The sequence below is a fragment of the Apteryx mantelli genome, chromosome 22 (assembly GCF_036417845.1).
Source record: "Apteryx mantelli isolate bAptMan1 chromosome 22, bAptMan1.hap1, whole genome shotgun sequence".
In the NCBI taxonomy this organism is placed as follows: Eukaryota; Metazoa; Chordata; class Aves; order Apterygiformes; family Apterygidae; genus Apteryx; species Apteryx mantelli.
In genome coordinates, this window is record NC_089999.1 from 9,094,117 (window position 1) to 9,119,800 (window position 25,684).

Consider the following 25,684-nt stretch of genomic DNA (forward strand, 5'->3'; position numbering starts at 1 on the left):
TGCCCCACGCCAGGCAGGTGCTGCTTTTCTATTTGTTCAGCTTCCGACAGCCGCAGAAACAGCCCAAACGCTTCCCCCCGCCCCCACCCCTCCGCAGAGCCAGGTTGCTTTCCTGTGCTCACTTTTTTAATACGCAGCCTCCGTTTGTGAGCTTCGCCTGGAAGAAAACAAATGGGAGGGAATAGCCCTGGGCTGGGAGACTGGAGAAAAGATTGACAAAGTTCCCCCCCGCCTTGGTCAGACTGTTGTCCCTGGGATTTGCTTCCCCTCCGCTGTCCCTGCTCGCTCTCCCACCGCCCGGTGTAGTCCCGGAAAATTGTTTCTTCCCCCGAAACGGTGTGTGGAGTCGCTCTCCCTGAGCAGAGGGCACTGCTGAGAGGGGGACGCGGGGGCCTGGCACCTGGGGGGCAGGTGTGATGCCGAGCGCCTGGGCTCGGGCTGGGGGGGCAGGGGGACCCCAAGTGTTTTGGCAGGGGTTGAGCCTCACCCCTCTGCTCCCTGGCCAGGGCTGTTTCCGTCTCCTGCAGCAGCCTTCAGAGCCCTTTGCGTGGCGCTGGCGCTGGACCACCTCCGCTCACTGCTTGCAGCCCTGGCCTTGCCACGGCAGCGCGTGTCCCCGCTTAGGGCTCGCCGAGAGCCCGGGGTCCCGGGCAGTGCCGCGTCTTCGCCCGGGCCTTGTTCCTGGGGGCTCCGCACCGTCCCCTGTGTGGGGTGGACCGAGTCCAGGGCTTCGAGCCAAAGGTGCTGGCTGACTCGCCCCTTTGCCGTGGGGACAGCTTCGCTCTCGGTCCCTCGCAGCGCGTGCAGAGGGCTCCAGCCCTCTCCCCAGCCCAGAGCTTTCCAGGGAAGGCAGGAGAAAGACGGTAACGGCTGCTTAAAGCACGGACCGCTGCGAGCGCTGCTGCCTCTGAGCAAACACCCACCGCCTTCTCCCGCGCCTCCCGTTCCGTGCAGATCCCTTCCCCCTGCGCCGGTGCTGACTCAGGCCCTCCTCCGCGCCGGCACCGCACGCGCTTGCCCTGCCGGGCGCTGCCAGCACCGGGCCCAGCGCGCGAGCTCGCCGCCCGCACGGGGGCTCGCCGGGCACGGGCAGCGCTTCCGTGGGCTGCGCCGGAGAAGGTGACATCCCGCCGAGCCTGCCGCCGGGAGCGGATCTCGCCGTGGTTGGAGCCTTACTCATCTCGCTCTTTTCCTCCGCTACAACCACGAGTGCTGGGCTGTGCCGAGCCTGACGCAGATGGCTGGGGAGGGGGCGCTACTGGAAGGTGACGTGTTTCGCAGACGGTTATGCAACGTGGCTCCCCCGAGTCCACGCGCGGCTCCGAGCCTGCGACGAGTTGGGAAGCGGCGTGCTCAGCTGGGCTGCGGCGCAGGCAGCGGAGGGCCGGGGCAGGGACCGCGGTGCCAGGCTCAGGCAAGCCGGGCGGCGTTGGGTCGGCAGCGAGATCTCGGGGCCGTCCCTGGGCCCTGTGGTCCGAGCGGGGCCGGGCCGGTGGGATCAGTCCCCCCCCTCCCTGGCTCACCCGCAGAAGCTTCCAGTTGTGGCTGAGTCACTCCTGCTGTAGCTCCTTTTCTCCTTGTTTTTGATGGAAGTTTTCCATGGAAACCCACGCTGGGCTGGGCCACTGGCTGGGATAAACACATGGCTGAATCACAAAGGCCGTTTCGCCAAGAGCTGTCAGATGGTAACAATAGCGTGTGCTGCATACAGAGCCCGGCGAGCCAGGCCCGCGCCAGCGCCGTGGCGAGGGGCACCGGCCCCTGCGCTGCCTTTTGGGGACGGGGTGGGAATTCTCCCTCGCCACCCGCGCAGGCATTTGCTGCCCCAGACAGCTCGGCCGCCCCAAAGTCCCCGCGATGCTCCTGCCACGTTTGGCCCCAGCTGGTGCCGTGGTCCCGTGAGCTGGCTGTGGCGTGTGCCGGCTCTCCCGCTCGCCCCGCCGTGCCCCTGGTGAAGGGCTGGGAGCGGGTTACGGCAGGGACGGCTCCGGCTTCGGCCAGCAGCCACCTCCAGAGGCCACGTGCTTTCCTCGGGGCCCCAAGGAGCAATCCTGGCTGGGGAGGGCAGGGCTGGGGCCCCTCACAAAGCGGGAAGAGCCCAATCCTCAGCTGCGGGGCTTTGCAGGGGTTAGAGCCGTGCCTGGAAGTCCCTGAGGAAGAGCTTTCCCACCCCACCCCTCCCGGCCATATGCCGGGAGCTGTGGAAACTCGCTGCAGAAGTGCTGCGAGCTGCTGGGGAGCAAGTGCTCATCCTCGAGCGCAAGGCCAAGGTAAGGCAAGATTTACGCAACCGCTCGTGTCTCTGCTGAGCGGGGCCGGGCGGCAGCGCCCCAGTATAGACCAGCGCGAGTGCTTTCCCCGCGTATAAATAGCAAATAGTAGCTCAGCCTCAGCCACGGCAGAGAAAAGCTTCGCGTTCCTCCCTAGCACAGCCACAATCAGAAGCGCTCTGTGTTGAAGAGGAGCACAGGAGCTGGCCGGCCTTTTTATCCCCCGGCATTGACATCTGGCCGAGGGCCCGGCTGCTTGGAAATGTGTCGGAAGCCGAGTTCCAGTGTCAGCGAATCCAGGATATTTTTAAGGACTCGTTTGGAAGAAAAATTAGTTCCAGTGTGTCGGCGAGAGAGACTTGGCTTTCAAAACAACAACACCGCAGCCCCGCTTAGCTGCGCCTTCCTGGGGCCGTAGCACGGGGGCACCTCCTCCGGTGGGCTGGTGCGCGTGGGACCAAGCCAGGCCCGGCGCTGGCTGCCCACAGGGCATGGCAGTGCTGGGCCTTCCTGTTGGGATGTGCTAGGATGGACTTTCGGGATTGCCCTTCAGCTGCGAAAGACCCAGAGCCGTGCTGACGCCGCCGTGGCGTGGAGCTGCTGCGAACCTGCCGCTGCTGGGCCCCACGGACACTAGCAATGAGGTTTTTTCCGGGGGGAAGAGGGTGTTTGGGCGACAAGCTACACCTCTGCAGCACCCGGCGCTGGCTGCAGCAGGGCCATGCGGGTGGCACGGGTGCCCTCCTGCCGGGCGCTCGCCACTCTCTGCAAAGCACCGTTGGTCACCGGCTGGGCCACGCTGCGGCCTCGCTAATGCAGCAACGGGTTGGTTGGGTTTGCCTGGGCACCAGCTGGGCTGCGCCAAAATCACATTCCTGGACGTGTGCAGCCACCAGCTCGTTACCAGCAGCAACTGCCGAAAAAGCTGGTGCGATGCAGGGGGGAACGTGGGCCAGCACCTGAGGCAGAGGCAAAGGGACTGGGCAGGAGACAGGGCAGCGCATGGCAAAAACCTGGTGCCAGGGCAGGGTGCCAGCAACTTTGGGACCTGGCACCAGCTGTGCTCCCAGCCGCAGGCTGCGCCGGCCTCGAGTGGGGACAAGCATGCACGGAGCTCCCGGCGCCCTCCTGCAAGGGGTTAGGCACATCTAGGGCCCCCCCAGGGTCTCTGCCCCCCCCTTCCAGCTCCCTCTGTCGCCTATGGGTGACTCTGCCCCCAGGGTGGCAGAGACGGGTCCCCCCCTCGGACCTGCCCGGCCGGCTCCGGTCACCGCCGGCTGCCGAGGGCCCGGTGCCCGGTGCCGGGGCAGGCAGGGCCGCTCTGACTTCGCCGCTCAGGAATCTCCTGGCCGCGCCGGGCGGGTTGTGCAACCTGCGACCGCCCCCGGCCCCCGCCTGCCGCAGCCCGTCCCGTCGGGCCGGGCTCAGTCCCGGCCGCGCCGGCCCCGCGCCGCGCCGCGCTACCGGGCCCGGCGGAGGCGCGCCCCGGTCCCCCCCGCCACAGCGCGCCCGGCGGGGGGGGAACCGGCGCTCCGCGGGGCCGGGCCCCGAACGGCGAGCGGGGCCGGCGCTGCCAAGGCGCTTTCCGGCGCCGGGAACCGCTTCCAGATGCGGCGGGAGGAGCCCGGCGAGGACGGACCGGGGGCAGCGGCGGAGGGGCAGCGGCCAGCGAAGCGCCGCGGCGGCGAGGAGGGCAGGTGAGGGGGGCTGCTCGCCGGGGCGCGGGGAAGGGGGGGCCCGGTGGCGCGGCCCGCCGCTCTGCCCGGTGCCCGAGGAGAAGCCGCCGCCGCGCCCGCCCTCCCCGAACAGTAAGAGTTGATGTGCGGCGAGCTGCACCCTGCATGTGAGCTCCTACTGCCCCGGGAGGCGGGCCGTGCCCCGACGGGAGCGCCGCGCCGCACGCCCGGGCCCCCCGGCGCCCCGCTGCCCCGCCGCGGCGAGCTGGGGCCGGGGCCGGGACCGGGACAGGGACCGGGACAGGGACCGGGCCGGGGCCTCCTGCGCGGCGTCGGGCCGGTGCCCGCCGAAGGGGCGGTGCTGCCCGCGATGCGAGTGCGCCGGGCCCGGCGACCATGGCTGTAGACTGTTACCCCCGCCAGCAGCACAGTAACAATCTAAAGCCACGGTCGCCCGGGCGACGTCGGGGAACCGGGGGGCAGCCGGTGCCTTGGCGACGGCGAGGAGGCGGCCCCGCCGCGGCGGCGAGCGCGCCCGCCCCGCCGAGCGGTGTCGGGGCGGAGGGGGGGGAGTCTGTCCCTGGCACCACGAGCCCGCCCCGCTGCCCGGCCCTCCCGCGGGCCCACGCGTGTCCGCCCCGCCGCGGGGGCTCCCCCCTACCTGGCCTGCCGCGGGGGCGTCCGCCGTTGGGGGGCTCCGCGTCTGCGGGAGGGGAAAGAGAGAGCGGGGTCAGGCGGGCCCCGGGACCGCCCCCTCGGCGCGGGGGGGGGGGGGGAGCCGCTCCCCGACGGCTCAGCACTAGGGACAGCTCCCGCCGCCGCCGCCGCCGCCGCCGCCCCCGCGCCTGCAGGGCCCCGCCGGGCCGCTGCCCCCCGCCGCCGCGGATCCCCCCCCGCGCCGCTCCCGCTCCCGCTCCCGGTGCGGGCCCGGCGCTGCGGTGCGGCGGGGCCGGTGCCGGTGCCGGCGGTTGGTCATGCTTCAGTAGCCATGACTGTAGACTGTTACTGTCCTGTCGCCTACGCAGCAGTAAGCAGTCTAGAGCCAAGGTGCCGACGCGCTGACTCGGGCTCTCCTCGACGGGGTCTCCACGCTCTTCCGACGCCCTGGGCGGGGGGTGGCAGCCCGGGGTGAAGGCGATCAACCCCGGGACGGGGGGAGGGGGGGGGAAGGGGGGGTGAGCAGCACCCGGGGCAGCGCTGCGGCCTCGCTCGGGCATGGGGAGCCGCGGGGTGCACTGCAGCCCCGGACGGGGCGCCCCGTGGGGATACTGGGCACGGCGGCCCTCGGTGCCCCTCACCGTGGCGTCCTGCACCCAAGCGGGCCCTACACCCTGGGCAGGGATGACTGTGGTCCGGGGGAGGGGCCGGGTGCGGGTTGGGGCGGCCCCGTCGGGGCCGGATCCGGCGACACTCAGAGAAGGAGGCGTGTTGGCAACACCGGGGCTTTAATAACAACCGCAGCCCACAGCGGCGGGGGCCGCCGAGGACCGGCGGGAGGGGGGCTGCGGTGTCCCGTCCCCCCCCGCAAGGTGCCGGCGGCCGGGAGCGGGCGGCCCCGCCGTGCGCCCCCCCGGGGCGGCTCCGTGCGCAGCGCCCGCCCCCGCGCACCGCCCCCGCCGGCGCCGCGCACCGGCCCCGCCGCCCCCGCGCACCGGGCCCGCACGTGGGGCTGCGCCAGCCGCCCCCGCCCGCCGCAGAGCCTCCCCCCCCGCCGCTCCCGCCGCAGCCCGCCCCGCCGAGGGGGGCGGCGGGGCCCTCCGTGCCCGGGGCCGGCAGGAGCAGGTGCCCGGTGCCCGGTGCCGGGGGGCTGCGCTCCCCGCTGCCGCCCCCGCCGCGGGCTCCGGCCCTCCTTACCTGGGGCGAGCCCCGCCGGTGCCTTACCTCCTCGGCGCCCCGGTGCGTCCCGGCCGGGCTCGGCCGTCGCTGCCGCCGCCGCTGCCGCCGCCGCTGCCGGTGCCGGTGCCGGTGCCGGTGCCGGTGCCGGTGCCGCGCGGCTCCCGGCGGGGGACGGCGCCGGTGGCGGTGGCTGCGCTGTCCGCAGCGCGGGGCTTTTATAGGATCGGGCTCGTAGTAACGGGGATCTCGGCTCATTCATAGAAAAGCATCAACCTACACAATGACGTGAGCCCTACGTCAGCGAGGAAATTTAGGGAACGGGAAGACGCTACTATTTATAACGGCGCGGGGGGGAGGGCAGCGGCCGGGAGCTGTGGCAGGGGGTCCGGGCTCCACCGGCACCGGCCCCCCCGGGGCCCGCGGCTCGTGGGGGGCGCGTCCCGGGGCGGCCCCGGTCCCCGCACCCTCCTGCGCCGCCCCGACCCCCCGCTGCAGCACCCACCGGGCTGTGCACCCGTGGGGGGCAGGCTGCAGCACGCGGGGCCCCCCACCCCGAGGTGCCCCCCCACAAGCACCCAGAGGTATCCCGGCCACCCATCGCACCAGCCCGGCCGCCCTGCCAGGCTCACGCCGTACGCCCCATCCAGGCCTCCCGGCAGCGCCATGGGGCTGGCGGCGTGGGGCCTGCCTTGGCGTAGCCAGGGGGAAAAGGGGGCGTGCGAGATTGGAGGGGTGCCACAGCCGGGTGCCAGCACCCACCGGCCGTGCTTGCACCGTGCCTGCACCCATGCCAAGCCTGGCCGCTGCTCCTGCCCACCGCAGCCATGGCCTGGGCAGCATCTCTCGTCCTCCTCATCCTGCCCATCCTGCCTCCAGCCCCAGCTGGGGGGTGATCACCCCCCTCCCTTCCTGGCCCCACGAGGGGCTGCGAGCACCCATGGGTGCCAGCCCTGTGTCCCCCAGACTAACACAAATGGGAGAATGGGGGAAACACAAAAGTGAGGGGGACTTTGGAGCGGCCACGCTCCAGTGTCCGTCCCCACCGCTCGGGGGTGCAGCCTGCCGCCCCGTGGGCTCACCCACGGGTGCTGTGCCAAGACACCCGCGGGTGCTGCCAGGGGGCCTGGCTGCCCCAAAAGTGACGGCTGGGGCAGGCCGGGAGCCGGCGCAGAAGAGGAGCCGGATCAGACCGGGAGCCAGAGCGGGCCGGGAGCGCCGCCGGGTCACAGCCCAAATCGGACTCCTCCGGCCCCCCCGATGCCGACCCCCGGCTCGGCCCTGCCGCGTGGCCGGGGAAGGGGGGCCGCCGCCTCCCCCCGGTTCCTGCCGGAGGCTTCTGACCTCACGGCGTGCTCTGCCGAAGCATCATAGCGGTCGCCACGGCAACAGCGGCGTTGTCATTGACAGCAGCAGCAGCGGCAGCGCTGCCAGCAGCCGCCGCCGCCGCCGCGCAAGGCCGCGCGCCCGGCAAGGCCACGCGCGGGCTGCGGGACCGGGCCGCGACCCCGCCGCCGGCCCCCCCCGGCCCCGCTGCCCCCCCAGCACGGGGCGATGGGCAGCACCCCCCTACCCGCCCCCCAGGGAGCCCCCCACGCTCCACGGGAGCGCCTCGGCACCGGGTGCTCCCACAGCCACGCCGCCCTCCCGGAGGCCACACCGCCCCCCCCCCGGGCACCCCGAGCCCGCCCCCGGCGGTGTGGGGCAGCGGGGTGCCCGCCGCGCCGCCCCCCGGCCCGCCGCCGGGCAGCAGCAGCAGCAGCAGCGGCGGCGGCGGCGGCAGCGCCCGCCCCGTCGGGGCTCCGGCGCGGAGGGGCCGCTGCCGCAGCGCTCCCCGCCGCAGCCGTGACTCAGCCCCGGCATTAGTCAGCACCGGGGCCGGCCCACCGGCACCGGCTGCGCAGCGCCTCCCCCGGACCCGCCGCCGCCGCCGCCGCCCCCTCGGGGACCGGGGGCCGCTGCCCTCCCGCCTCCCCGCCCCCCCGCCCCGACGCGCACCGGCCGGGGCAGCGGCCCCCGGTCCCCGAGGGGGCGGCGGCGGCGGCGGCGGCGGGGCAGCGGCCCGGAGCGCGGCCCGCTGCTGCCACCTCGCGGGCTGAGCACCGAGAGACGGCGCGGCCCGCCGGCCCGCACCGCCCCCGCCGCCGGCGGGGCACCGGCACGGGCAGCCCCGGTAGGGACGGGACCCCCGCCCCCAACCACCACCAGTCCCTGCCCAGGAGCACCCACCGCGGGGAGGGAGCTGCTCGCCCCCCCCCCCCACGGCGGCGGGGTGGGATGGGGGCTTTCATGGGGTGGGAATTTCCAGGGCAATTCTGGACTTGGACTGTGGAGATGCTCCGGTGTGCCGGGGTCCTTGGTGGAAGCAGGGTGCTCCTGGGTCACCCATGGGTCCTGCAAGGATGGAGGCTGGGAAGACCCTACCCAAAAACCACAGCATGAGGAATGAGGCCCCAGAGGGAAGGTCTCCTCACCTGTCTGAGCATCACCCCGCAGGGAAGGTCCCTTTGGTCCTCCAAGCACCATCCCGCAGGGAAGGTCTCCTTGCTAATCCAAGCATCACCCCACAGGGAAGGTCCCTTTGGTCCCCCCCCCCCCCCGAGCATCATCCCACAGGGAAAGACTCCTTGCCCATCCAAGCATCACCCTGCAGGGCAGGTCCCTTGGTCCTCCCAAGCATCATCCCACAGGGAAGGTCTCCTCGCCCATCTGAGCATCACCCCACAGGGAAGGTCCCCTTGGTCCCCCAAGCATCATCCCACAGGGAAGATCTCCTTGCCCATCTGAGCATCACCCTGCAGGGAAGGTCCCTTTGGTCCCCTGAGCATCACCCTGCAGGGAAGGTCTCCTCGCCTGTTGGCGCATCATCTGTCAGGGAAGGTCCCCTTGCTCAGCTGACCATCACCCCACAGGGAAAGTCCCTCTGGTCCGCTGAGCATCGCCCCACAGGGAAGGTCCCCTTGCCCCCTGCGAGCACCACTGAGCAGGGAAGGTCCCCTCACCCAGCCGAGCATCACCCTGTGGGGACAGTCCCCTTGCCTGGCCAAGCATTGCCCCATGGGGAAGGTCCCCTTGGTCCCCTGAGCATCGCCCCATGGGGAAGGTGCCTTTGGCTCCCCCGAGCATCACCCTGCAGGTGCCGCAGGAGACACAGGCCACACTGCCAGGCGCAGCCATCTCCAGCCCGGCCGCCCAGGCTGGCACCGGGCGTAGAAAGCGCTGAAGCAGCTCTGCCTTCTCCGCTTCCCTCCAGCAGCTCCGCCGCAGCCTGGACAGGACGTCGGCACCAGGACACAACCTCCCTCCTCGCTTGGGCTCCATCCTCCCTGCCTGCGGCTGCTGGGGCCTGGCCGGGGGGGGGGGGGGGGCGGAGGGCCGCTGCACGGGACGCGCCAGGCACCCCGCAGCACCCGCAGGGCACATGCGCGCCGGCCCTGGCACCCTCACCGCCCGCAGCACAGAGGAGCCGGCCCAGGGCCGGGGCAGGACGTCGCTCCGTGGCTGCTCCCTGCCAGCACCCGCCGTGCTCCGCTTCCAGCTGCCTGGCCGACCAGGACCTGCCGCGGGCATCCCTGCTGCCTCTCCCATCCCCCCATCCCTGAGGCGATCACACAAAGCCAGGCTCCCCACAGCAGCTCACTCGTGTCATGAGTTTTACGGTCTCAGGCTGGCAAAGCTGGCACGCTGCAGGGCCGGGAGCTGCTGTGCATGGACGAGGATCCCTGCGAGGGTGGCCAGCCCCAGCCGGCGGCATTTCAGGGAAAAGGAGCTGCTGACACCCCCACCGCCTTCCCGCAGGTCCTGCCGGGGTGAGCGGGCTCTGCGCAGCACAGGCCGCCTGTGCCAGCTCCCCGGCACGCTGGCCGTGGGGCCGGGAAGTCCCCCCAGGAGGGCTGGGGCCGACGGCATCAGCGGGGCAAGGCCACGCAGGGGCCGCGGCGCAGCGAGCTGGCATGCCACAGCACCGCCAGCAAAATGAAGTGCGAGCTGCCACCAGGGGCTCCAGGCTCCGCGCGCAGCGGCTGATGCGGCTCGGCTGGCCAGCGCGCGCCGTAATCGAACACATGTGTGTGGGCTTCGGGGAGAGGCCGAGCTGGGAAGCAGGGCCCTGCGGAGACCAGGGGGCTGTATCCTGTCCAAAAGCCCAGGTCCCACATGAAGCCAGGCATGCGAGCGCGATCCAAACCACAGCTGGATTTGAACCGAATCTCCCAGCATCTGGGCTAATTTGCTGCTCTGTGATTGATCGTGGGGAGGGGGCACAGACGGGAGACGCTCCAGCTCAGACCTCCCAAAAGAGCCAATGACTTAACCAGAGCTGTTTCCAATCTGCTCAGCACATTGAGGCGAAAATGCCCCTTTCCTACATACTCCTGTTCACCGGCACTGGCTTTGCTGGCGGCGTGGCGGCGGCCGCAATTCCCAGCTGCTCCCCGCACCGCAGCCCCGCGGGACCGTGGCCAGGCAGTGACGGAGCAGCAGGGGCTGAGCACGTGGCCAAGGGTCCCTGGGGCATCGCAGCAGGTTTTGGGCCCTTGGAGGGTGTTCAGGGAGCCTGGGCTTTCCCCTGGCTCCTAGTGCAGGATGTGGCTGCAGCTGGGTCTAGCCTTCCCCAGCAGGATGGGAATTGCTCTTTCCAAGCAGCTGCAGGAATCGCCCCTGGGCACCTGGAGCACAGGGCTGCCCATCACCCTGGAGTCTGGGCGTCTCCAGAAGGGTGCCAAGGAGGAGGAGGAGGGGTATTACAAGCTGAGGTATGGGTCTGAGCCCACCTCCACCTGCCCCAGCCTCAGCGCCCCGCTCTCCCTGCAGACACCGACCCGTCCCTCTGCTCCCAGGAGAGGCGGGAAAAGCTGCAAAAGAAGGTGGAAAAGTTGAAAGTTTTCCCCTTCCCTCCCGCTCTGGCCCACCAGCTCCCTGCCTCTGCCCCCGCGGGCTGCGGCGTCACTCACCAGGTAGCGGGGGCAGCCCGGGGTCCCTCCTCGGCCCCGGGGAGGCAGCTGTCTCGGAGCCGCTCACTGCCTTGATTTATGCAGCGCAGCCCCATAAATTACCCGGACGGAGCCCGCGGGAGCCATCGCTCACAGCAACGTCCAGAGCTCGCTGCCAGAACCTGAAACGTTTCCAGCCATTAATTGAACAGGAAAAAAGGGGGAAATTAGTGCCCGGGGAGCTGCGATTAAACCACGTCTCTGTAACGAGGGTCACGCTTGCCCCACTCTCAGGATCCAGCGGGCACGAGCTGCGGGATGGCCCGGGATGGCCCCGCAGGGCCCCGGGGCCCTCCAGCAGCCGGGGGGTGTCCGAGCCCGGCTGCGCCGTGGGGTGCCCGGGATGTGCTGCTGCGGGGCGGCTGCTGTGCTCGCCGACACACGGCCACCCACGTCCGGGCCCCCGGGGCGGTGCGGCCCGTCCACGCAGTGAGCCGGGGGGTGCCGGATCCGACCTGCGGATGGGATCCAGCCAAGCAGCATTGAGTCGGGGGACGTTGTGGGTTGGACCCAGCCGGCTCTGCTCACCGTGCAGGAAACAAGGATGGGGCAGATTTACATACACACGTGTCCCGAGTTTGGCTGGGGAAGGGCTCTGCAGGGCCTGCCCTGGTGCCCGAACCCGGGAGCAAGGGGTGCAGGTGTCCGTGGGGAGGGTGTCCAGCAAAGGGAATGCTGCCGGTGGCCAAGCCCTGCTCCGGGGGCCGGGGACGGCACCCCAGCCGGCACCGAGATCCCGCTTGCCAGCGAGCCCCAAGGGCCCGGCAGCGCATAGTAAGGCAAAGTAAAATCCCCAAATCCGCAGGCGGTTTGCACCCCAGCCCCGGCAGACGGGCTCGGAGAGCCTTCCCCGGGCCGCAGGCAGGCGGCCGCCCCGGCAGGCCTGCGGGTGCCCGGTACGGCCCGTGGCCGGCGGCACGGCCCTCGCTGCGTGCAGATGTGCAGCCCCGGCTGGAGCAGCGGGTCCGGCGGCGCGGGGGGCCGGGGTTGTGCAAGAGGCCGCAGCCGTGAGAAAGGAGAAGTGAAAGCGCGAACCGAGAGGCGGCTCCACCAAGGCCCCGCGGCTGGAGGCACCCCGGGCTCCAGGGTCCCCCGCAGGCCCCGGCCCCGCGGCCGTTTCGGAGAAGGGGGGGACGGATGGAGGAAGGGGGTGGGGGGGAAAGCGGGGCGCTGCCTCCACTGCCCCCTGTGAGCCCGTGCTGACCCCAGCCCGCCCCAGGCCGCGCTCTGCTGTCGCCCATGGGCGCAGGGCTGCGCACCCCCTTTTCTGTGCTCCCCCAAGGGGAGCAAATTAGGGACGGCTGCCCCTGCACCCCCCCCCCGGCACCTGCACCTGTGGGCACCCGTTTGGTCCCTCCCCAGCATCCAGCCCCGATGGGCCCCTCCGTGGGTGGCCTGCCGCGCGTGGGGGGCACCGAGGATAGATGGGGGGCACAGCCCGCGGTGGGCAGCGACCCCAAACCCGTGATCCCCCCCTCTCCCCTCGCCGCAGGAGCAGCCCCGACGGGGGGGGGGGAGAGGGGGTCCCGGAGCCCCGCGGAGCGGCAGCTCCCCGAGCCGCTGGCACCCGCGACGGGGGCGCCCCGACGTGCGCCGCGGCTCCTCCCGAAGCGGCGGCGAGGACAGAGCCGCGGTGAAGCCCGGAGCTGCGCGTCCCGTCGGAGCCGCCGCGCACCTGCGCGGGGGAGGAGCCGCGGGCCCCGACGGGAGGCAGCGCGCACCGGGCGCCGCTAGATGGCGCCCCGCGAGCGGCACCGACACCGGCACCGGCTCGCGGCGGGGCCCGCCGAGGGCGGCAGCGGAGGCGACGGGGCGCTCCGAGGTAGGTGCCGCCGGGCAGCACCGGGCAGCGCCGGCGCTTTCCATCCCCACCGGGGCGACCCGCGGGGCTCCCCGGGAATCGGGGGGACCCTTCGGGGCTGGGCTCGGGGTGGGGGGCGCCTTGGCCCGGACCCAGCGAGAGGCGTCGGGAGCCCCTTCGGGGCTCCCGGCGCCTCTCGCTGGGTCCGGGCGAGGGCCCCCCCCCCCCAGGCGCCCGCTGCCCCGGGACCCCCGAGGGCGCGGCGGGGCCGGGCGGGAGGAGGCGCCCCCGTTCCTCCCGCGGTCGCCGGGGCGGAGGGGAAGGGGGGGGCCCGGCCCGGCGGTGCCCCGCCCGGGGAGGGGAGGAGGAAACCTCCCGCCGTCCCTTTAACAGCCAGCGGCGCTGCGCGGAGTTCAGGCCGGGGTCAGGGGGAGTTCGCAGCCCGGGTTTCACCTCCGCGCTGGCGGCGCCGGGAGCCCCGAGGAGGAGCCGGAGCCGCCGCCGCCGCTGCCGCTCGCTCCGAGGGGCGCACGGCCGGCCGGGACCGCGGCAGCGGCGGGGCATGGAGCAGCGACGGCGGCGGCCGGCGGCGGGCAGCGGCCGGCGGCGCCCCCGGGGCTGAGCCCGCTGCGCGGGGCCATGAGAGTCCACCGAGACCTCGGTTGGCTGGCGGAGGCCACCGGGCGCCCAGGTAAACCCCGGCTCCGCGCACCCCCCCCCCCCCCGCGCCTTTTCCTCCTCCCTTCCTTTTCCCCTGGCCGCGCACCTGGGCGGGGGGCCCGGGACCGGAGCGGAGGCGGGGAGGGGAGGTCCCGTCCCGTCCCGTCCCGTTCCGTCCCGTCCCCCCCGCCCCGTTCGTCCCGTCCCGTCCCGTTCCGTCCCCCCGCGGCCGGCGGCGCTCACCTCGCAGAGGGGAGAGGAAACGGGGGCGGGGGGCGCCGGGGGCACGGCCGGCCGCCTCCCGGGACCGGGGCGCATAAGAGGCGGCGAAGCGCCGCGGGGAGCCGGAGCGGCGGGCGCGGCGCAGGTAACGGCGAGCGAGCGAGCGAGCGAGCGGGGCAGGCGGCGGCGGCGGCCGCTTTCCGCGGCCCCGCGCGGGGCGGGCGGCCGGGCCCTCGGCGGCGCCGGTGCTGCGGGCCGGCAGGTGGGAGCGGGGCCCCCGGCGCGGCCCCGGTGCGGCGGGGCCCGGGCGCGGCGCGGCGCGGCGCTGGAAGCGGCGGCGAGTGATGTCACTTTCTCCAAATGCCTCCGGGGGTTTTAACCCCCCTCCCCGCCCCCCCGGCCGGCGAGAAGCGAGCCCCGATATAAGCGGTGGCACAGGCGAGCCGGCGCGCAGAGCGGCCGGGACGTGGCGGCGTGCGCTCCCGTCCCCGCCAGCCCCTCGCCCGCTTCGCTGCCCGGGACGGGGCCCCCCGCGCCGCGCGGGTTGAGCCCCCCACGGCGCGCGGGGCCGGACGCGGCGCTCACCGGCCGTGTGTTGCAGGGCGGCGGGCGAGGAGCGCGATGCTGGACGCCATGGAGGTGCCGAGCCACTCGCGGCAGCTGCTGCTGCAGCTGAACACGCAGCGCACCAAGGGCTTCCTGTGCGACGTGATCATCGTGGTGCAGAACGCGCTCTTCCGCGCGCACAAGAACATCCTGGCGGCCAGCAGCGCCTACCTCAAGTCGCTGGTGGTGCACGACAACCTGCTCAACTTGGACCATGAGATGGTGAGCCCCGGCATCTTCCGCCTCATCCTGGACTTCATCTACACCGGGCGCCTGGCCGACTGCGAGCCGGGCGGCGAGCAGAGCCTGGGCGCCGTGCTGGCCGCCGCCAGCTACCTCCAGATCCCCGGCTTGGTGGCACTTTGCAAGAAGAAGCTGAAGCGCAGCGGCAAGTACTGCCACCTGCGCGGGGGCTACGCGCCCTACAAGCTGGGCCGGGGGCTGCGCGCCACCACGCCGGTCATCCAGGCCTGCTACTCGGGCACGCCGCGGCCCGTGGACCTGCCGCCCGTGGAGCCGGCGGCGCCGCTCAACACGCAGTGCGGCGAGCTCTACGCCTCGGCCTCGCAGGGCACCCCGCTGCACCCGCACGGGCTGTGCCCCCCGGAGCGCCACTGCTCGCCGCCCTGCGGCCTCGACCTCTCCAAGAAGAGCCCCACCGGCCCCTCCGCCCAGCTCCTGCCCACCGACCGCCTGCTGCCCGGCGAGCCCCGCGAGCCCTCGCTGCCCCCGCGGCACGACAGCCCCCCGGTGAGCGCCGGCCTCCTGGCCGGCCACGCCGCTGCCTACAAGGACTCGCCGCCGGGCGGTGAGCCGGGGGGCCACCCGCACGCCGCCGACCCCTTCCGCAGCACGCCGCCCTGCGCCGAGCCCCCGCTGCCCCGCGCCGACGGGCGCGAGCTCATGTACCGCTGGATGAAGCACGAGCCCCTGGGGCCCTACCTGGACGAGGGCGAGGCCGAGAAGGAGCTGGAGCGGGAGGAAAAAGCCGAATCGCCGCCCACGGCGCCGCAGCCCCGCTACCCCAGCGTGGAGAGCAACGACCTGGAGCCCGACAACAGCACCAGCGAGGACACGGGCAGCAGCGAGGGCCCCTCGCCCGGCGACGCGCTGGACCGCTACTGCAACCACCTGGGCTACGAGCCCGAGAGCCTGGGCGACAACCTCTACGTGTGCATCCCCTGCGGCAAGGGCTTCCCCAGCTCCGAGCAGCTCAACGCCCACGTGGAGGCCCACAACGAAGAGGAGCTGTATCACAAGGCGGCCGCAGAGCAGGCCGTGCCCTTCCTGGACAAGGGCGGCCCGGGGCTGGGCGACATCCTGCGGCCCTACCGCTGCTCGTCCTGCGACAAGTCCTACAAGGACCCGGCCACGCTGCGGCAGCACGAGAAGACGCACTGGCTCACGCGGCCTTACCCTTGCACCATCTGCGGCAAGAAGTTCACGCAGCGCGGCACCATGACGCGCCACATGCGCAGCCACCTGGGCCTCAAGCCCTTCGCCTGCGACGCCTGCGGCATGCGCTTCACGCGCCAGTACCGCCTCACCGAGCACATGCGCATCCACTCGGGCGAGAAGCCCTACGAGTGCCAGGTGTGCGGCGGCAAGTTCGCCCAGCAGCGCAACCTCATCAGCCACATGAAGATGCACGCCGCCGGCCCCGACGGCAAGGCCAAGCTGGACTTCCCCGACAGCGTCTACGCCATGGCCCGCCTCACCGCCGACCAGCTGGGGCTCAAGCAGGAGAAAGCGGCCGAGCTGCTCTCCCACACCTCGCACTTCCTCAGCGACCCCAAGGCCATGGAGAGCCTCTACCCGCTGGCCAAGTTCACGGCCGAGCACCTGGGGCTGAGCCAGGACAAGGCGGCCGAGGTGCTGGCACAGGCCCCGCACCTGCACGCCGAGGCCGCCCGGACCATTGAGCGCTACTCGCCGCCCTAGCGCCCGCCGGGGCCGCGCTCCGGCCGCGCCGCGGGGCTCCCCGAGCCGGGGCCTCCCCGCGTGGGGGCTGGCGGCGGCAGTGGGAAGCTCCCGGCCCGGAGCTGGCCCCGGAGAACTGGCTCGTGGCGGAGGGTCCCGCGAGAGCCGCCCCGGAGCGGCGAGCCCTGCGAAGAGCCCCGGGGTGCGCCGGGCTCGCCTGGAAGAAGCCGATAATTCAGGGACTGGCTGCTTGGCTCGGCCCCGCGGCGGCTCCCGGGACTGCGGCGGGAGGCGAAGACGCAAGCTGTGACGCCGGGCCCGGGCTCGGCCCCGAGGCTTCGGAGGACATGAGCCCGCTCCTTACCTCAGGGCCGGCTCCCGGCCGGCGGGGAGGCCCGCGGCGGCAACCCGCCTCGCTCCCCGCCGTGCACGGGGCTCGGCTCGGCCCGGGGTGCCTGCGACGTGGACTCGGCCGCCTCCAGCACCGCGGGCCTGTGAGTAGTTTGTCCGTCGGGGCGAGCACGCCGCCGCCGAGCTGCCCGCAGCCCTCTCCCCACCGGGAAAGCCGCGGCACGCAAGCCCCCGACGCCCTCCTTCCCCGCCGCGGGCACCCCGGGGGCCAGGCGGGCGCGCGGGGTCTCGGGACGGACTGACGGAGGCGCGGGCGGGCGCCGAGCAGCCAGCATGGGGAGCGGAGGGGAGGGGGCTGGCGGCTGGGCCCGCCGGGGCGCAGGGGGAAGGGGAAGCGCCGCGGGCCTCCTTGCGCCGCCGCTCCCGGCCTGAGCCTCGCCGCTCGCGGAGGCAACGCTCGGCCTCCCGCGCCGCCGGGCCCCCCGGTCCCCGCCGCGGTTGCGGGAGGTGGGGCAGGGCCCGTCACAGACTGAGCCCCTGGGACCTGCCCCAGCAGGCGCCTCGAAATCAGGGATGCCCGGGGCCCCGCGGGGCCGAGGGAGCCACCAGCCCCGCGGCGGCCGGGGAGCTGCGCTCGCAGCCGGGGCGCGGAGCAGCTCCCGCTGCCCCTCACCTCTTTCGCCAAAGACGCCGCTCCCCGGAGCGGGCCGGGCTGCAGCGGCACCGGCCCTGCCGGGGGGCTGCGGGCCAGGAGCGTATGACAAAGACAAAGCGGTCTGGTTTGTCAGCTACGCGGACGTGGGCAGGAGCGGCGCCGGGGCCGCGGGAAGGGGCAGCCGGGAGCCGCTGGAGGGAGAGGCGCGGGGCGGCCCCCGGCCGGGCTGCCGGCACGCGGAGCCCCCCGTTGCCCCAGCCTCCCCTCTCGTGCCTTCTGCTCTGGGTGGGCAAAGCCCCCCCCCCCCAAATCCCGTCCCATCCCGGCCTGCGCCGTGACCCTTCTGCCTGGGGCTACTGTGAAGCTTCTCCCCTCCCCGTGTCCTCTCCTTTGCACACGAGGCCCCGGGGCAGTGACTGTCCCCGGCCTTGCGGCCACTGTGCCTTAGCCCCAGCTGGCTGCTCCCGCCCCGGGGCCACCCCGCGGGCCGAGCCTCCTAGCCGGGAATGGCTAGGGGCCGCCCGGATCGGGGCGCTGCCGGGTTGCCCTGGGGCCGGCCGCTCCTGGGCAGAGCTGCCGCGGGGCCCCCCAGCCCCGCTCGGGCGGGGAGGACGCAGCGCCGGCAGCGGCTGCACCCAAAGCACAGCTGGAAGCGCCCAGCGGGGCCGCCCGGCCCGGTCTGTATCACGTCCGATTTGTACACGGGCTCCTCGCCCTTTTTTCTATAGTCGAAACCGAACGAGCAATAAAGTGACATTAACATACGTGGCCTCGCGTCCTTCTCTGGGGCCCGGCGCTGTGACGATGAGGATGGGGCCTGCCCCAGCTGGGTGCAGGCTCGGCGCTGCGCGGGGCCCCACGGCAGGGCCGGGCCGGCTGGACTGGGGGAGCAGCACGCGTGGGGCAGCGGGGCCTTGGCGGCAGTGTGGGGAGGGAAGTCGAGGGGCTTCGCTTTACGCCAAGCCTGGTTTGTGCAGAGCCTCCGTCGTTGGAGGCTCGCGGGGACAGCAGTGGCCACGGGGATGCTCTGCCCGCGCAAGGCAGGACACACGACCGCTGTCTTTGCCGCACGATGGGAGCGCGGCCGTGTCCCTGCTGCTGGCAGCCCCGCGGCCTCCCCCATGCCAGTCTCTGCAGCTTGCCCTCCACCAGCAAATGAAACAACACGGCAGCACAGACAAGTGTTTAATACTAAAAATTATTAAAACCATTGTAACAGAATAGCCCGAACACGGCCATCTCCCCAAAAAAAGGGCTTCTCGGGGGAGGCGAGGGCAGCGGCCTGGCATTGCCCCCAGGCACAAGGGCGCTGCGCCCCGCAAGCCCCAGCTCTCTCCGGAGGGGGCTGTCGGTGGCCGAGCCCTGCAGCTCCCTGCTCCGCTGCATGGGAACGCGCTGCGGGCATGATCGCTCCGCAGAGCCTGCAGCGCGGCGCGAGGGGGCCGAGTCCGGCGGGGCCGCACGGCCCTCCAAGCTGCACGTACCCCAGCAACTGGCCCGGCCTTGCGAATCGTCCTCCCGTTTGCCGCGCGGCCTGGGGCAGCTCTGTGCAGCTTCATTAGAAAACAAACATTTCAAACGCGATCAGCTTTGAGGAAAAAGAAAAGTCTACGTGTTGCTTGAACTCAGCACAGCTCTGTACACAGGTGTGGGCCGGCCCGGGCTCTGCGGCAGAGTCTTCGTCCGCGCGCACAAAAACCAGGCTCGGCTGCTTGAATTCGCTGCTTCCTGCAGGCCCCAGGACGTGCTCAGCCGGCGCCGTTGGCCCTGCGCTGCTCAGGGCTCCCGAAGTCTCTGGCGAACAGGCTCTGCTCCTGAGCACAGACCCTCCTTTGCCGGCAGCCGCCCCCGCAGCCATTCGTATGGTCCAGGGCGTTCGTACGGTGCAGGCGAACAAGCACAAACCCTTGCTCATCTTCAGCACGGTGCCGTGCAGACCCCACTGCTGTGGCCGGCACCTGGGCAAAGGCTGCCGGCTGTGACCCACCAGCCCGTTGCCTGTCAAAGCAGGTGCCAAGCGGCCCTGCGGAGCATCGCGGGCTCTGACAGCTTTGGCTCGCACCGTGAGGCCAGGTGGCCAGCGAAGGCTTAGGCAGGGCTAACACTGGGCTTCCTGCTCGAACTCGCTCTAGCGCAGACCCCAGCCCCAAGCCACCGACTCGGGAAAGGAAAAATGCTGGTTTCAGCCCTGCTGCTTCCTCTGCCACCTTCCCGCTTCCCTCCCATGGCTGCTGCTCCCCAGCGGATGCCGGGACGGCCTCGGGGTGCTGCAAGGCTCCCAGAAAGGGCAACCCCACTCCCTGCCTCTGGGACTGGTACTTACTGGAGCACCAGGGGCTCTCGGTCACTGGCTAATGCTCCCTCTTAGCTCCTGTTGCTGGAGTGTGATGGGGATTTTTTTTTTGGGGGGGGGGGGGGGGGTTTGCAAAAACTTGGTGGTGGAAGCAATGTGGCAATTTGGGGGGGGGGGGGTGGATGCTCAGCAATGCACAGCCCCTGCACTGCTCCTGGTGCTGGGTGACGCTGCACGACCGGTGACGTGGCAGCAGCATCCGCTCAAGGCTCCCTCCCCAGCGAGGGGGCGGCTGGGACACTCACAGCCAGGCAGGTGGCTGCGGCAGCGCCTGGTCTCTCTCCAGCCCTGCCCGGCCCCACATCGGGGGCACAAGCTGGTTCCCACCCACAAGAGGAGCCTCGGGACCTGCGAGACAGCCTGTCCTGGCACCCCCAGGGAGTCTGTGGAGCTTGTTAGCCTCACGCCAAGGGCTTAGTAGGTTGAAAATGTGCCTGAAGGTAGCAGCGTGGGACCAAGGGCCTGGGGGGGGTAGAGGGAGGGGGCAGCTAATGCCTGGGGTGGGCAGCGGGGCAGAGCAGAAGGGCAAAAGCAGTTCTGGGGTAGTGGAGGTGTTGGAAGCCTCCCTCCCAATGCAGGCTGTGCACACACCTGAAAACTAACAGCTACCGAAGCCTGAACTGAAACTCAACAAGCAAACTCTGCACCAGGGAGAGGGAAAGAGCCCCCGCAAGCAGGTGGCAACATCTCCCTCGGTGGGATGTGAGGGGCCAGGTCGGTGGCCAGTTGCAGCCCCGCTCCGGTGGGATGGGAGTGGGGTGGGGAAGGGGAGAGGAGACTTGGGTGCTGCCGGAGACAGGTGAGACGAACAGGCTGGGGGAGGAGGGATGACCAGAGAGAGCAGAGCGCACAGCCGGGCAGGAGCGAGCCCGACCTTGAAGTCCACAGCATCTCCGAGGGGCACAGCCAGTCCTCCCGGGGCCCCAGGGCTGTGCCAGCAGGGCTTCGCTCTCGGGGCTGAGCTAGAATAAGTAATCCCAAAGTCCGCACTGTCACGTCCCCAGTCTCTGCCCTAACAGACTGCAAACCCAAAGAGACACTGACTCGTGACTCGCGCTCTCTGCAACCAAGCAAACCAAGCAAAAGGCTGGTGATCTGGCGTGGGCTCACCCAAAGCTTCCCTAGACAGCAGGGCTCTCCAGCTCTGCTCCAGCACCGCCCGAAGGATGGCGGGACCCTCAATGTCCCAGCCTCCGCATGAACCATCCACAGCAATGACCTTCCCAGCTTGCCTGCCCCCCGGGGGGGCCCTCCGCAGCACGGCCATTCTGGGGTGGGTTGAAGACGTGGCGTTTATTGTTCATAGTGGGCTGGAAGGCGGTGGCGGCGCGTGGCGAGGGCTGCCTCCGAAGCCGTTCTCCCACCGCAACACGCTGCGTTACTCACAGAGGGGCTCTCCTCCCTGCTCGGCCCCCTCAGCCCTCCTGGGCCCACTTGAGGAAGGTGGGGATGTCCCGCACGGGCACGTTGCGGGTCAGCGCTTTGACTCGCAGGTTCCGGTCGTCCGTGAGCAAAACCACTTCCCTGAGCAACCGGATCGGATCATCTGGAACGAGAGAGAGACCAGAGTGAAGCCTGGACCTGCTCTGCCCCCAGCTCTTGCACCCGTAGCAGCCGGGCCATCTCTCTCACACCATGCCGTTCCCACGCCGTGGCCTGTGTGGGCCAGGCCAGGTGCAGCACCATCCTCTGGCGCTGCTCCCCAGCAGTAGCACAGTCTCCCTGCGCCCCGGCGGTGCTCCTCGCTCCAAGGGTCAGCCCTGTTGCCTGCCAAGGCTTCCCGCCCCAGCTCAGAGAAGACCCTGCACCTCAAAGGCCTTCTCCTAGCCCCTTGCTCTGGCTTGGAGAGCTAATCCGTAAGCCCTGCCTGCAGCCTGCTCCTTGCACCTTCCCAGCATCAGGAAGGCCAGGAAGCAGAGCCAGGTCTCAGCGTTACCCACTGCCCATGCCGGGGTGGTGCGCAAAGCGGCAGCCAGGGAACAGGAGGTGCCTTTGCCTGATCCAGGCCAGGAAGACGGCCTGCGACCCTGGCTCCAGCAGGAAGCGGGTGCTATTATTCTGGTGATCTCATTATAAGATCTAAAACTAACCCTTAGTTTGAGAAGCTTTTGGAGTAGCCACTGACACTGAGGCGTTTCTGGCTTACGCTCAGACAGACAGAAAGAGCTGAAGCCTGAGAAATAACTGAAAGGATCTTGCCCCCAGATGGATGAGCTGCCCTGCACGCAACACGCCGGGCTGGGGATGTGGGAGCCACGCTTACGTGTGTGTGAAGCAGGGGAAGCATATGGGGTATGTGTAAGCAGCTGGGTCCTGTGACCAGAGTACTGTTCCTATGAGCACAGGAAACACAGTGCCTCCGAGCCAGGACTGGAATGGAAAAAACAGAGTTTATGGGAGCCCAACATGGGCCCAGATTGGCTGCGCTGGGAGCAGCAGGCTGAGGGGAAAGGGAGGTTCACGAGGAACACGGGCTAGGATCGCGGCGTCGGAGCCGAGGACGGAGGGGAGAGCGCTCCGGCCCGCCTGCGCCAGGAGGAAGGGGTGCGCGGGGAGCAGGGTGTTGGGGCGGCCGCGCGGGAGGGCAGGCCTGGGGCTGAGGGCTGCTGAAAGCAGGATTGGGAAGTTTTGTGCGGACACTTTAAGAAATGTGTAACAATAAACATCCTCTGCTCGGAGCTGGTGACGCGCCTCCTTGTTACAAACCAGAGGCTGTCAGCTTGTCAGGCCCCATTCGCCATAATCCACATGATTTCAAAATTCAGCATCATTTACACATAAACATTTGGTGACGGTTTCTCTGTGAATCTGACAAGTTAAGCTGCTAAGAATTCGCACTGACAAATGTGGGTTGATTTCTTGGGCAGCTGCTGATATAATTCCCATCCCCACCGCCCTGGCAACGGCTCCGTGGCTGTCTGGTCCCAGCACGTCCTGCCAGATGCCAATGGGACATCAGGAGGCAAAAGGCACCAGCCCGGGAGGCACCGCAGTTCGCGGGGGACCGGCCCTTTCCTACCGCCTGCAGCCAGCCTTGGGCCACGTCCCACATGCGACCTCCCCTGGGCACAGCACCGGCAACGCCTGGCCACGGCGGCAGGAGATGGGCTGTGCACAGGCAGGCGTTGGGGTTGTATCTGCTATTCGCACTCTCAGAGGAAGTGAGGAAACCGAGGTGGCCCAGACAACTGGTTTTCCAGGCTCGGCGCACACTTTGGGCATCAACTTCTCTTAATGGTTGTCCTGGCCCTCTGTGACCTCTGCCATCACCACCTCCTTTCTCTAGGCCTTAGCCCATGGTTGCCACGTCCTGCTGCGCTCAGGAGAGCAGCGTGCAGGGCAGAGAGGCCCTGTCCTGCTCACCACCCCAACAAAAGATGAGGTGGTGGACACGCACGCAGGGTAACAGCGTGGCTGATAAAGTTAGAAGCAAGCAGAGGCCTCGGCAGCCTAGCCACCCATCAGGTTTGGTTGTAGCAAAAGAGCATTTTAAGGAAGGATTTGAGAGGAAGAAATGGCTCTGCAGACATTTATAGGGGGCTTCCCAGAGGCTGGGGCATCACAGGAAGCGCAGTGAGGTGCGCATTTGTAAATGTAATACGAGGGCAACAGCCTGGGGCTGATCGGAGGCAGGAGGTGACACCCTGGTGTTGGAAGAGGCAAAATGCGGGAGGGATTGGCTCAAAGGGCCATGAAAGAGGAAACAAGCCGTCTGTGGGATGCAACAGAGCAGGGACAAAGGGGACGCGAGGATGCTATATACCTTTGTTAGAGGGCATGAAATCCTTGGCCTTGTCATTGCAATAGTGGAGACAGCAGGACAGAATCAGGTCGTCGTTGTTTCCCTGGAAGAAAAGGGCAACATTAAGCCTGGCAGGAAAAAACCTGTGCACCCCCTCCCCACACCCCTTAATTTCTACATTGCTCTCTAAAAACTCAGTCGCAGCTCAGCAGAGCGCAAGGCTGCTCCAAGCCATTAACATGGGCAGCAGAGCCTGCTCAGCTGCCTGCAAAAGGGCAGAGCTACCCTCCGATCAGGCCATGCAGACCCCCGGGATGGGGGGCCCGGTTACCCTCCAGGAGGCAGTGGAGAAGACCGGCGGCCTCAGAGCACATGCTGGCAGCTCTGCCTCTGCGTCCCCCATCCAGCTCGCTCCCCGCAGGGTCCTGCTGGGGCTGGGACCCCCCCCCCCCCCCTTACCTGCTGGCCCGTGGTGTCTTCGCTGCGGAAGGAGATGGACTCTAGCTCGTTGCCTCGGCTGGTCAGAGCCCTCAGGCAGTTGTCACGGCTCTCGAATCGCTCCTCCAGGAACTCGATGGACTTCCTGGCTCTCTCCTGCACTTGGCGGGCATAGCCTGCGGCCCGGTGCTCCATCTCTGGGCCCTTGGCCAGGCCGTCCAGCTCATTTATCACTTCAAACAGGAAGAGGAGGTACAGTTACTATGCGACAAGGTGCTCTCGTGACCTGCTGCTGGAGTGCACAAGTTGCCAAGGCCTCGGGGCCGGGGCACTGGGAGCTGGCTCAGGAAATCTGGGTTCAGCTGCCGCAGTGTCCCCGTGCTCCTGGACTTGGCTGCTGGTCTGGAAAAGCTTTGCTGCCTTTCCACCTCTGTGTGTCACCTGGCTCGGCCCCGCGGAGCGCAGGGCGCCTCGCTCCCGTGGTGTGCCGGGCACTCTCGCTAAGGGCACCTCGCTCTTCCAAACGCCACGTCCCCACCCCACGCTCCCCACCGGCTCCTCCCGCATCACGACCGATGGCACCTCCACGCATGACCGAAGGCGGAAGAAAACCACGGCCTCCTGCTCCCCTGGGTGCCTGACCAGAGCAATGGCCGGCGGCATTGCATCTCCTGGCCTGCGCTGTGCTGCCGGGCTCCGTTTCCTCCTCTCGACTCTCTGGACTTACTTCCAGTGCAGAAAGCTGCTGCCCTCCTGCAACAGGGCTGCATATGTGAATAAGGCCATACTTGGGAGCAGGCAGCTCTCACTTTTGCTTTGCTTCCCGCGTGAATCCTAGCCCTATTTTCGCACCTGAAGCTGCTGTCCCAAGCTCCCTGCTGGGATGACCGGAGCAGGGGAGACACTCTTCAACACCTCACCCATCTGGGGCTGCTACAGGATTCGCACATCTGTCCTGACACATGCTGCTCAAGACGAACTTGAGCCTGGGATCAGGTGGATTCCCAGCCCATTCGGCTTAGCTGGAGACTGTCAAATCTTAGCGCCTCCTGTACCGCTGCCAAGCAGCAGGGACACCAGCCTCTCTGCCCCCCCTCCAAGCTGTGCAGAGGCCTGAGAGACACCAGCAGAGCTCCAGGAGGAACCCGCTCTACTGCGCTGGATCTGCTGCAAGAGATGCTCTGTTGCACAGCGCGCGCTCGTGTGCGAGCAAGATGCTGCTGAGGTGGGTAGCCACGCGGCTGCGCGCACGATCGTGTCCCCGGATCCGCGCGCACGCATCCTCGCCTGCGTTCATGCACAGGGATGTGCGCGCACCAGGCTGAGCGCGCGAGAGCTGGTGTGCACGTGTGTGCGAGGGAGCCTCTGTGTGCACAGTGTGTGTTTTAGCCATGGCTTCATTTCTGAAGATTGTTTCCGAGCTTGGAGCCAAGTCCTGAGTTCAAGTGGGAACTATGCATTCCTTGGGGGTTCGGGGAGAGAGCTCGGGGTCTGAGGCCTCTCCCCAGTGCTGTGAATCACTGCCCGGGGAGCCTGCGTGATCGCTCTGTTCCATGGTGAGACTGGCACTCACTGTCTGGGTATTCAAATTAAAGCTGCATGGAGCTGCTTTGCTCTTCGCTCTCAGACGACTCTTCTTGCTACTGCTTTTAGCGACCTGATGCTGCCATTTCCACACAATGCACGGCTGGGTTAGGGGTGGGGGGAGCCGTGCAAGAACGGAACATCAAACAGGAAAAGCTGGTATTCCCTCCCGAAATCCGCCTTCCTGCTTCCAAGCTAAACAGGCTTCAAAGGGGAGGCTTGTTTGTGCTTCTGCACCAGGCCTGGCTTCTCCATGGCGGGGTCAGCCTCAAGGAGCACGGAGCAGGTTAAAGAGCAAGAGAAACAAACCCAATGCGAAGCTGCACGCTTAACCCCTTGCTGCATCCCCGGGAAGAGCGCGACGAGTGCCCCGTGCTGGGGGACGGGCACAGCTGTGGCTGTCCGGGGTCTAGCGATGGGGCATGGCACCGAGGCCTCTGCCCCCAGTGGTCACCGGCCCCTGGCTTACGCCAGCGGACAAGTTCCTCCTACCCACGCTCGGTTCTCATCTTTGATGGCCTCCCTGGGGCACGAGGGGGGAATTCAACTAACAGCCTGCCCAGACAGAGAGTCTTTAGCTTC

General features: G+C 69.5%; 2 protein-coding genes and 1 long non-coding RNA gene across 4 annotated transcripts in view; 1 reads left to right on the top strand and 2 right to left on the bottom strand.

Moving 5' to 3' along the window:
• Positions 1-1,446: 1,446 nt before the first annotated feature.
• LOC136993919 (uncharacterized) lies at positions 1,447-5,882 on the bottom strand. The gene is made up of 3 exons (XR_010886187.1): positions 5,828-5,882; positions 4,608-4,649; positions 1,447-1,629 (listed from the first exon to the last, which is right to left on the bottom strand). It is a non-coding gene; the product is annotated as an uncharacterized lncRNA (long non-coding RNA).
• A 7,086-nt stretch (positions 5,883-12,968) lies between these two features.
• On the top strand, positions 12,969-17,749 carry HIC1 (HIC ZBTB transcriptional repressor 1). The gene is made up of 2 exons (XM_067309704.1): positions 12,969-13,262; positions 14,055-17,749. Exons 1-2 carry the CDS (start codon positions 13,211-13,213, stop codon positions 15,998-16,000), a joined length of 1,998 nt encoding a protein of 665 aa, XP_067165805.1. The 5' UTR covers positions 12,969-13,210; the 3' UTR covers positions 16,001-17,749.
• A 1,713-nt stretch (positions 17,750-19,462) lies between these two features.
• The window catches only part of SMG6 (SMG6 nonsense mediated mRNA decay factor), a 117,899-nt gene continuing 111,677 nt past the window's right edge, over positions 19,463-25,684 (bottom strand). For both annotated transcript variants that reach the window (XM_067309919.1, XM_067309918.1), the window contains exons 17-19: positions 23,540-23,751; positions 23,102-23,183; positions 19,463-20,884 (exon numbers count right to left, since the gene is read on the bottom strand). In XM_067309919.1, the coding sequence (XP_067166020.1) occupies positions 20,754-20,884; positions 23,102-23,183; positions 23,540-23,751 (425 nt within the window). In that variant the 3' untranslated portion in view covers positions 19,463-20,753. The remainder of the gene's footprint in view (positions 20,885-23,101; positions 23,184-23,539; positions 23,752-25,684) is intronic.

Coding starts and splice junctions, on each gene's coding strand:
- HIC1 (XM_067309704.1), top strand. CDS start 13,211: ATGAGAGTCCACCGAGACCTCGGTTGGCTGGCGGAGGCCACCGGGCGC. Junction 13,263..14,054: donor GGAGGCCACCGGGCGCCCAG/GTAAACCCCGGC, acceptor CGTGTGTTGCAG/GGCGGCGGGCGAGGAGCGCG.